Source organism: Apodemus sylvaticus, chromosome 2 (genome assembly GCF_947179515.1).
Source record: "Apodemus sylvaticus chromosome 2, mApoSyl1.1, whole genome shotgun sequence".
In the NCBI taxonomy this organism is placed as follows: domain Eukaryota; kingdom Metazoa; phylum Chordata; class Mammalia; order Rodentia; family Muridae; genus Apodemus; species Apodemus sylvaticus.
This window is the reverse complement of record NC_067473.1, coordinates 166,122,284-166,134,270: the sequence shown is the minus strand read 5'-3', so window position 1 is coordinate 166,134,270 and position 11,987 is coordinate 166,122,284. Positions and strand designations below refer to the sequence as shown.

At 35.3% G+C, this 11,987-nt stretch overlaps 1 protein-coding gene across 1 annotated transcript; it reads left to right on the top strand.

Moving 5' to 3' along the window:
* The first annotated feature begins 1,910 nt into the window (after nt 1-1,910).
* On the top strand, nt 1,911-11,494 carry LOC127679299 (killer cell lectin-like receptor subfamily I member 2). The gene is made up of 6 exons (XM_052175030.1): nt 1,911-2,265; nt 3,321-3,413; nt 3,552-3,620; nt 8,906-9,057; nt 9,574-9,677; nt 10,411-11,494. Exons 1-6 carry the CDS (start codon nt 2,052-2,054, stop codon nt 10,520-10,522), a joined length of 744 nt encoding a protein of 247 aa, XP_052030990.1. The 5' UTR covers nt 1,911-2,051; the 3' UTR covers nt 10,523-11,494.
* Nucleotides 11,495-11,987: the final 493 nt, after the last annotated feature.

Below are 11,987 nucleotides of genomic sequence, written 5' to 3'. Positions count from 1 at the left end.
TGACTTCTCATTTTCAACAGTGTCAATCTTCTCAATTATCAAACAATATATAGGTAGACTGCCATTTCTCAGAGTTTATAGTGGTTCGATCAGTAGAGAACACATTATTTAGCTTTCTGCATTTTCTGACCTTCTTTTGTGGAAAGATAGATAATACAGTTATTATCTAATCTAGTTGAAGATGCCAAGGATACCCATTTTTGCTTTCCTGCATGCTTTCCTACATGTGCAATTACAGATGATTTTCTAGATGAGAATGACATATCATAGCGTTTTTCTTTTTTATTTTATTTATTGAATATAACCTTTATTTACATTTCCAATAGTAAAACCCTTCCTGATTTCCCCCCTCCCCCAAAACTCCCAACCTCTCTTCCCACCCCCTACCTTCATGTATATGCCCCTCCACCCAACCCACACCCACCTCCCGCTCCATTTCCCTTTGTTGGGGCCTCTATTGAGCCTTTACCTGATCAAGGACTACTCCTCCCACTGATGCCCAACAAGGCATTCCTCTGCCACATTTTTGGCTGGAACTATGTGTACCCCTTGGTTGATGGTTTAGTCCCTGGGCGTCCTGGAGTGTCTGGGTGGCCGGCATGGTTGTTCTTCCCATGGAGATGTAAACCCCTTCAGCTCCTCCAGACCACACTCCAGCTCCTCCATTGGGGACCCCATGCCCAGAACAGTGGTTGGCTGCTAGTGTCTGTTTCTGTATTTGTAAGGCTCTGGCAGGGCACCTCCGGAGACAACCATGGCATGCTCCTTTTGGTATACACTTCTTGTTGTCCATAGTAGTTTCAGGGTTTGGTGACTGTTTATAGGATGAATCCCCAGGTAGGGCAGTCTCTGGAAGGCCTTTACTTCAGTCTCTCTGCTCCACACATTGTCTCATTTTCATTTTCATTTCTTCTTTTTGATTGATAGAATGTCTTCATTTTTTCTTTTGTATAGACTTTTATTATTAACAAAATGTATTTAAATGATTTCCCTCATCTGTGTATAGCTAAAGCTTAAACAATTTATATATTCTTTTCAGTCTTTTATCATGTCCTTCTCTATATTTACCAGTTTGATTTATTTAAAGTTTGTGGGTGAATACCATATGAAATTTGTAATGCAACTCTATGTGAGATGGAATTTTAACTAGCTTCCCTTCTGGTTTTATTACTATTATTATTTTGTCACTTTTTCTTAAAGCTGTAAATTTTTTCATTCCTCCCCTTATAAAATTATATAACTATTACTTGTTTTTTTTTATTTTCTATATTCTTTGTTTACATTCTGAATGCTTTCCCCTTTCCCGGTTCCCCCCCTCCCCATAGGTCTCATAAGTCCTCTTCCCTCTGCCCATTTCCCAATCACCCACTCCCATTTCTCTGTCCTGGTACTCCACTTCAATGCTGGATCAAGTCTTTTCAGAACCAAGGCCCTCTCTTTCCTTCTTCTTGAGTGTCATTTGATATGCTAACTGTGGCTTGAGAATTCAGAGCTTCTGTGTTAATTAATATCCACTTATCAATGATTGCATCCCATGTGTGTTCTTTTGTGATTGGGTGATCTCACTTAGGATGGTATTTTCCAGTTCCAACCATTTGCCTAAGAATTTCATGAATTCGTTGTTTTTAATTGCTGTGTAGTATTCCATTGTATAAATATTTGATCAGCAATATTTTTATACTCACACCACTCCTTGAAATAAACTAATGTTAAAAAAAATAAAAAAATAAAAAAATAAAAAAATAATTAAAAAAAAGAAATAAACTAATGTGTGGTGTGTGTGTACATAATAGATTCAACAAATAACATATTATGCCCATGACAAGTTTTTCATTGTTAGTGTGCACTTATTTTTATCATCATAAATACACTGTTATTGTTCACTCTGCATAGATGACATCAGAACTAAGGCATCTCTCACTGGTGCAGTAGGAAGTGAGAATTGTACTCTTCTTTATGTTTTTGAGGCATGGAAGAGGTTGTAGAGCAGTAGAGGCAAGTTGCCAAGACTGAGAGGAAACGATTCCAGTCTTTTCAGAACAACATAAAAAATGCACAAGAAAAAGCAAATTGAGCAGGGAATGAACAAACAGGAGATTATTAACATAGGAACAAAATCCACCACATTTCAAGAGAAGCAGAGACCTTCAAAGACAGACCAGAGATCTACTGTGTGGAGAGAAGAACAGAAAAAAAAGGAACTGAAAACTCACAGAGCACTGCATCTCCCGCTCAGGACAGGGTTCAATGCGGGCAAAGGAACAGGTATGGTAACATATTTTGTATCTGTTTTGTCAAGGCTAGATCTCAACTCTTGCATGTGGGTGTTTACCTCCCCAAAACTATTAAATCGTGCCACTACCCTAAATCTTTTTAGCACTTTAACTATTTCAAGTTATTACCATGAAACATATTAGTGCTTAAAGAATCTCTGTTTATTACCCCTACAACATCATTGACTCAGTTCTCAATAGAATTGTATTACTTGATGGAACATGTAATTGTATGTAAATTGTATTGTTTCTATTTATCTCCATGTTATTTTAAAAGTAATTATTGCTTTTTTTAAAATACTATTCAGCCCAATTCAGTCCCATAAACACATGGCACATTATAGAAAAACTGTAAAAACATTGTGGAAGTAAATCTTACAGGATTTCATACTTAGTGAGATAATGGCATTAAAATGTAGAGGTTGAATGGTACTAGGATATAGAGTAACAAGATTCTTAGTTTAAATGATTGTGTAGTTTAGTAACTTTACCATCCATGAGAAAAAGGTTTCTCACTATTGTTTTACACAGGGTTGGAAGATGCAGAAATGTCTCTCAGTAACTAAAGGACATTTATCCATAAAGACATTGTATTTAAGCTGCTGATCTCCTATGTAGAGCCTGGAGTGGGCAGGAAGGACTGATGAGAGAAGGAAGGGCTGCAGGTAGAAACTACTAAGAGAAAATGTTTATCAGAGAGAAGCAGCTTGCAAGACTTCATCAAAGAAAGGATCAGGACAAGGAGACATGAATTTACAATGAGGAAGAAGTAGAAAGAAAGTATATTAAAATAGGAAGAGGGGTCACACAAGTGTGGTAACCAACCCTGAACTTCAATGTGGAGAAAGAAAAACTATTGTTGAGTGTGGGAGTTGACATGAAGGACATTGGAGCACAAAGAACTGGGCTGTCAAGGCCACCAATAAACTTCATGATTGACCTCTGAAAAATTAGACAACATTATGTAGACTTGGGAGACTGAGAAGAAATGGTCTTCAAACCTTAGAAGTGAGAAACTCACTCCTATCTTTTTTCTGTTGTATCTAGATCCCTGGTGGAAAACATGGAGAATGATAACTGTCATCCTAACAATCTCATTCTTTATTTTGCTTATAAAAGTGGGCTTCTTGATTCCAAGCTGTAAGTAACTATAAAAAGAATTTGTTGTTCTTATAATCAGCATTCTATTGCTATAGTAACTCACCATGAAGAATAAATATGATATTGCCCTGGCAAATGTATGCAAAATATTTTTTACTGATGCAATTTTTGTTGCAGTATTTTCCAGAGGAGAACAGCAAAGCAGAAAGATCACCCCTCTTGATCCTCTATGTTGTAAGAGTGATGGTAAATATAGCACTTTTGTTTATTGGGATATATTCTTCCTTAGATCCACAGACTTCACTGAGAATGATGAACAAATGCAGTGTCCTATGTTCAATTCTTTTCCTCGGGGAAGTAAAGAAAATAACATAGTAGAATGTGAAAAATCTAAAGTATTATAAATATAAGTGAATACTGTTTTTCTCAAAAATGTGAAATATAAGTATAGTGAATATAAATATGAACCATTCGCATTATTTTCCCCTTGTTCACATAGCTTGAAAATAATATCAAATGAATTAGAACTAACCAGAGACAAATGTCAATCAAAACCCAAAGGATTAAGACTTCACTCTATGAGTGTGGCTTAATGTAAAAAGACTGGCATGTCAGAATATGGCCAGGATGTTATGTAAGAAGAGTTTGCTGACAGCCAAGCAATTCTACTCTTAGACATTAAGTAAGGAAAATGAAAAACAAATATCCTTGGATATAACTGGGTCAGTAAAGTGTTTGCTTTTCATGCATGAATGCCTTAGTTTGTTTTCTAGAATCCATGTCGAGAAGCAAGGCAGAGTGTCTTTTATAATACAATTCCTATTATGGTTGAAAAGAGTTTACTTCTTCTTAGTGACTTATAGGTCAGTGAAAGATGTTGTCTCAAATGTAAACAAAGAAACCCAAAAGCCACAATGAAAATTAATAAACAAACAAAAATACAAACAAAAGCAAGGTAATGGAAGCCACCAAATGATACTTGAGGCTGTCTTCTGATATCCACAAGTATACACATAAACATGTGCACACACACATGAACATGCACATACACACACAAACATATACAAAGAGTGATAGAAATGTTTTCAAATATTTCTACTTGCTGTAATTTTGCTAGCTGTATATCTGATTGGTTGGATTATTGCTTGTCGTCCCAACCTCTAGTTATATTGTTTGTTTTGTGGATTATATAAAACATGATGGAGTTTTTTGTAGTTGATTTAACCCACTTGCACAGCTCATGAAACATATCCTTTCCTGCCTCTGTCTGTTAACTCTGTTTTACCTACATCTCCATGCTTACAATTTCCATGTATTTTTTGTAATACCAATTTGATCATCACAAATTTTTTTAGCTAGCATTTGCTCTGAGATACATAAAATTTCCCCTATGATTTTGACAGATACATTTGGTGAGTACCACAATCTTGGTTGGCTAACAGTTATTTATTATCAGGGTTTTAACGACCTTATCTCACACTTTCTTCACTTTGAGGGTTTCTGTTGAAATCAGACACATTTTAACATTTGCTGTTGTGTTTTTCCTCACTGATTTTAACATAATTTCACTATATTGTATTCTTTATATCATTATTATATTTTTTCACAAAGGGATTCTCTACTCAAGTCTATTTGGGGCTCTAAATGGTTCTTGCCCTTAGATATCCATTTTTTATTCTTCCTTTGTGTACATTTCTGCTACAATTTTATTGAACACATTTTATGCCTTATTTTCCTATGCCTTATTTTATTTTTCTCTAATCCTTCTATCCACAAATGCTTAGCTTCTGTCTCTCTTTCAGAGTTTACAAAAGTTGTAGTTGCATTGCCATTGATTGCCCATATGCGTTGTAGTAGTAAATGTGGTACTTCCTGACCAGGCCCCTATTCTTTATTCAGTTCATTTTCTTTTCTATTTGTCTTCATTTACTGATGATATTTTCATTGTGGCTTTTTATGTTGTTTTTGGTTTTGTTTGTTTTGTTTCATTTATCTTTTGTTCTGTTTTTTGTTCTCAGAGTTCTTCCAACATTTTTATTTATTTACCTATTTGTGGTTTTTTTTTCAGAAAGTTAAATTTTCTTGTGACTTTTTCTTCTATAATACTTTTTCATTTATATTGTTGATTGCTTTCTCAAGGCCATGATTTGATTGTATTATCTCCCTTATTACTTATCTCTTTTAAGTCACTGATCATTTTGCAAGTAGACTGTTGAACAGTTTTTCTGACATTTTACTCATTTGGGGGCATTATTAGTTCATCAAAGATGTGAAAAAAACTATACATATAACCACCTCACATAGGACACTGACAAACAAAGGAAATAATTTTATTGAAATCTATTTTGATATATCATTGTGCTTATTGAGATTACTTTAGGAACATAGGTGAGTAAGGACAACTGTATCATTGGAAAGTCCCACCCTAGCATTGGCAACAGTCACTGGAAATACTGGAATCTCACCCTCTGTCAACACTCCCCTTTCTTTATAGCCTAACATGCACAGAGACCATACTCAGCATAAGGCAATAAGGTGTAGAGTGCCCACCACCTCATGAGGGGAATTTTACCAAGTTCAGTGTCATAACTATGGATTCCTACATTACTCTTGATTTTTGTTTTTCTTTTAGTTACCATAGAGCAGAGATAGATCTTACAGAACTCCAATGTGACCTCTGTTCCATGATCACCAACAAGAAATAACTATACCATGACACCATGTCCCTATCTTTGAGCTCAGCAATGAAGGAGCCATGCTCTTTGGAGATGATATTTTCCATTGCTTTCTCTTATTTCTCAAGCTTCCATGTTGAGATTGTATATTGGTTTGGATGTCTTTGCACCTCATTTGGGAGTTTTCTTAGTGAGCAGCCCATTATTGAAGATATAAAACCCAGAACAAATAATAGAGGAGAGGGAAAAATCTATAGTTACAGCAAAAATATTTTCAGGCTCATTAATAAGTCTTCAGTGACCAAAGATAGGAAAATGGGCAAGCTAATGCAGAATGTGCTATAAAATTAAAAATTATCTGGGGAAATGCATTAATAGCAAATTAATAAGACACTTAAATGTATGAAAAGAGGAAGTTGGTGGAGAAGCAAGCTTAAATACAAGAGCAAAGATGACAACAAAAATGAAACTAACATCATAAGGGATGCATAAAAATAGCAATAAATTTAAAAAGATTTCCCAATAAGAAAAACAAATCCATAGACAAAGTGAAGTAAATGCAATAAGGTAATGATAATGACATTTAAAAGCTTGTGTTGTATTTTGTTTGTATTTTTGAAAAATAGAAGATAAAGACAAAGTATTATTAAAAGTGAAATAAAAAGAACAAAAAGGAGATAACAAATTAGAGTAGTGTTTTATTATCTAAATTGGATTCTGCCAGCTGGAAGGATCATTTGAACTTGAGGACTGTTGTTTCTGATATTTATGATGGCACTTAGACTGACTAGGACAGGTGGTAACCAGATGCATCTTCACTGCAATATCCTTCCTGCTTAACACACCAGAAGCCTCTGCTGGCCAAACATAACTTTACAGTCTGTAGGCTGGGGAGGATCTCCCAACCTCCTCAAGTACTAATAGAGACATATTTGGAAATAATATGGCAAGACATTTGAAACACACTTATTAAAATGGCTGAAAACTTTGAAACAACATAAAATAAACACTGTGAGTTATTTCAGATAGATGAGCTATATCTCATAAAATACTAGACTTTTAGTATTTGTCTGCTTTTCTTAACATGATTATTGTCTGCAAAACAATGGGTGAAAATATACTACAAACATGACTTTTATTTGCCTGATGTCATTTCAGCGGTTTACTGCTGAATAAACTCACCCTTTCTAGTTCTTTCTGAACTCTGGCTGCTTGGTTAAACTCAGCAGTTTTAGCATAAATTCCTCTCTAAGCTAACAGGAGCAAAGGGTCTTCTCGTATCTTCACTTTAAACTTAACCTTAGGTTCACTGATTGACCTTATATTAACTTTGGCAATATTTTCTAATCTGGTTCCTTCTCATTCTTTGACTTAGTTTGCCTTCCCCAGCAACCTGTCTCTATAAAACTATCCTGGTAAAACTGACCACACCCCCATGCATGGCTCTCCTAAGGTGCCTCCCTATTCTATACTGTTCTCAGGAGAGTTGGGTATAATCTAACTGACTTATTCTATCAAATAATTCTTTCTCTGATTCATCACTTTGCCTCCGTTAGACATCACTTTCAAACATGACTGCTTCCTCTTCAAACTCAACCTACCTACGTAGTTTGGGCTAAAAGATATCCACTAAGTATATCTCTGTTTTTTAGTCAAATCATATTATAATCCAGGGCATGTCTGCATTCCAACTGGATCACATAGACATAGAAGGTCTTTGGATGTGATCCCTTGCCAGAGCAGTCATGTTGCTGGGGTAAAATTCATTTGCAAGGTGCTTTTGTGTCAATAATAATGCATTGTATATATCAGTGAATAAATTTTTATTAAGTAAGTCTTAGAGAAGAATAGAAGCCAATATTTCTCATCATAATTGACAGAGGGAGCTACAGTTATGTTAAGGACAACCTAGCTTTGTTCCTTTTATTAGTGCTTATAAAAATTACAAACATGAGATAATAGGTAGATGGTACATGCTTATTGCAAGATTAGCATGTACACCTTAGAAATGACCTTTCATGTATATGTTTTTATATTAGCCATAAAGGTAAAAATGAGGAATTTGTATTATTTGCATACTATCTTATAAAGCATTAGCTTTATTAATTTTTATACACTTTTCTAAACATATATAACCTGTAAAATATTTTTGAATGTTACCAATGCTAGTTCAATATTAATTAACAAAATAAAGAAATATAATTTATACTTAATAAATACCTGCTGTTTTTGAAATAATGATGTGAAAAGAAAGAAAGAAAGGAAATGCCCATTTTTTCTGAGGACAATGATTACTAAGTTGATATTGGATGATTACGTATGTTACAGAAATGAAAAGCACAGTACATTTTTTAAATACTTGGAATACCAGTTTAAAGCTGCTTATGCATTTTAATTTTGTGTACTCTGAGCCATTATTCACAAAACAAGTGCATATTTAGAATCACTTTACTACCTGATTTTAATATTTATATAATTATATGACATTTAATAACTTATACACACACACAGAATATATATATATTCTGGCAAATAGCAAATATATAAAATTATTTTTCTCACAAGAACAAATTTATATTGATTTTATAAAGTAAAATTTAAAACAAAAACTTGTATCATTAATTACTGTATGATAAAGATTGTGTAAAAATTACTTATCAGTTTTAAATCTTCTTAAGACTCGTGGGCAGGAGCCTGGCTCAGGATCCTTGCACTTTGCATCAACCTGGGAACCAGGAAGGGCACTTATGAAACTTTGCTCTCTATGTAGGAGTCACAAGTATCACAACAGCCTAGCAATTGTACTAATAATCATTCTAGTGCTGAGCACCAATTTCACATATGTGCAATTCATAGATTCCTCCTGTGATCATTGTTCCTGTGACTGGATTGGCTTTGGAAACAATTTATATCATGGTTTTCGTGGATCCAAAACCTGGGCAGAGAGTAAATCTGCCTGTGAAGAACTGAATTCTCATCTTGTGATCATAGACTCTAAAGCAGAGCTGGTAAGTTACATACTCCTGCTTTTTCTGTCTCTTCGTAACTGGTGGCACTGGGAATACTGATCATGAAGACTGAATGTTCTGGAAGTCATGTGACACCTGCTCATGGCGATTTACTATTATCCTTAGTGAGAACATAGGGAGGGCTTTCCAGCATTTTCCAAGGCTAAATGCTGCAAGAAATCCAAAGCAGAAAATGAGCTCCAGCTGGCATGTTCTATGCAGCAGGACCCAAAACTGCTATTCAGTATGGAAGGAACATTTCACCTACCTCAGTAACTCCTTCCTGTAGCCCTAGCACTTGAGAGGCTGAGACAGGAGAACCACCATGAGCTTGAGGCTAGTTTGGGTTACATAGTGAGTCTCCATGACAGTTTTGGCTATGGGATGAAGTTCTGTCTCAAATGGTAAAAACATATACAAATTCAAAAAAAATAAATTATTTAGGAAGCAAAAAGAAAAGAAAAAGAATTCGGATTGTATATTCACTTCTGCATTGTGATTTTCTGAACTCAACAGGAAAATTTGCTCTTGTTTGAAATGGATGGCTGGATTCTTCTCAAAATAAATGGAACCAACAGATCCTGGTTGTGGGAAAAAGGCATTAATATACAGAATACCCTGTGAGTAAAATGTTTAGATAACATAGCCTTTGCTGATGGTAGTACATATTTGCCCTGTCTCTCTGAGGCAGAGAAGAAACATTGCGAAGAATAGAAAGGACTCTGATATAGAAGGAACATATGAGGGCAATAGAAGAGAAAATGTTAGCCCTAAAGAATCTCACCTTTAAAATATTTGTGGTTTATTCTCCTGGTCTCCCTGGAAACATTTATACATCATTTTAGGAAGTTTGTAACTCTATAGCAATGGTTCCCCATCTATGGATTATGACTCCATTAAGTGCTCAATGATACTTTCACAGGGGTTCTACAGAGGATATCCTGAAAATAAGATATTTAAATTACAATTTACGACAGTAGCAAATTTACAGTTAGGAAGTAGCAACAAAATAATTTTAAGGGTTCACCATATCATGAGGAACTACATACATTAAAGGTTCCCATCTCTAGGTAGATGGAGAATCACTGCTAAAGTCCTGTACCATTTCCTATTTTTTGACTCTCCATCTTCCTTTCTCAGACAGTATAAGATTAGCTTGTGCCAGATGTTGTCCATTAAGCTTACTACTGTTTGGCAAAGGTCATCACCCGCTCACCACTCTGTTTTCTTCCTGTAAAAACACATTTTCATCTCTTTGCCCTGCGCTAGTTTGGGCTAACCCTAAAATGAAAAATGTGACCTCTGATGACTACCTTATGATTTCTGATTTTGTTTTAAATTGTTTTTACACAGAATTAATGATTCAGAAAAGAAGAATCACAACTGTCATTATCTGCATGGAAACCTATTCATTGATGGTAACTGTTCATATAAGAAATCATATACCTGTGAATTTAATATATGATGCCTATTTCACAAGTATAATTTTATTTAATTATGAAAATCAAAATGCCTCTTACTTGTTGAGTTTATATCTTTCACCCTCAATATTAGGCAAAAGACCAATAATTATGTTTTTTAAACTTTGAAGATTTATTTTTTACTGAACTGAAAAGATGCTGATTATTTTTTCCTTTTTTATTCTATTGCGAGTCATTGATATTCTTTCCAGTGATCATCAGTCTTATCATAATTTATGTAGTTACTGATAAATTAAATATCAAACTTTACAAAACTTTTAATGTAACTTTACAAAACTTTTAAAAGGATCTCATATCAACTGAGTGGGGTTTTAAAAAGTTATTTGTGTACTTTTCATGTATAAGGAAGAGGGACTCCACAGAGCATGTGGAGGTCACAGGGCAACTTGGTGGAATTGGTTCTCTCCTTCCACTTTTACGTGGATCCTCGGGTCCACAGGCTTGCATGAAGTTTGCTACCCACTGAGTTGTATTACTGCCCTGGATTTTGCTTTCGGAGTGTGCTTACACTATGTTGTTCAGCATGGTCTGTATTCTCAGAGCTCAAACTATTTTTGAGTCTCAGCAGACCTAGTAGGTAAACCAGAGAGGCAGCCTACCTTACCCAGTGTAATATTCCTAATGAGCAGATATCTCTGGAGATAATCCAAAATATGTATTGATGATTCTGTTTGAAACAACAAGAATGGATTTAATGAAAAAATAATTTTAAAAAATGAATGTAACTTTGATTGAAATGTTTAAGGAACTTAGTTTCTGGGGCTCAGCCTGGGGAGTGGCTCTGAGCTAATGAGTGCTTACTACTCCTGCACAATCCACCTTTTCAATTCTCAGCACCCACTTGACCTATTACAGAAACCTGTAACTCTGTTTACAACCAATCTGACACCCTCTTCTCATTGTCCTGAACTCCTGCACATACAAGATGCACATAAAAAAATCACATATGTGCTTGCGGAATTCCTGAAGTGACTACCATTTTGTCTGACTACTTTCTGCTTACTTAAAGAGTTCTTAGTTCACCCACTCCTGACCTCTGAAAATGCTAGGCATATATGTGATGTACATAACCTCATGTAGCACATACATATACACATAGCAATATAGGAAAAAATGATCAAACTAAGGAAAAAGTAAAGAAAGGGAGAAAGGTCAAACTGTGTCAGGACTGGTCTATGATCCATCTTTGAAGTGGCCTTCATTCCTGTGGTACCGAATTTTGCCTGACTACTGGAGATGCCAGTAAACTTGTCTGGAAGAGGCAGAACGAAGATGGGAACAGAGAGTCCACAGCCTTTTTCCCAATGGGACATCACTACACACTTTGACAAAAGGGAAAAAGTGAGATAGGGGGAAAAAGCTGTGATTCCTGTTCTCCTGTCTGGGTACCCATATACCACTGGTATACTATTGGGAAAGGAACTTAGTATTGGGGTTCCTGGGTTTACC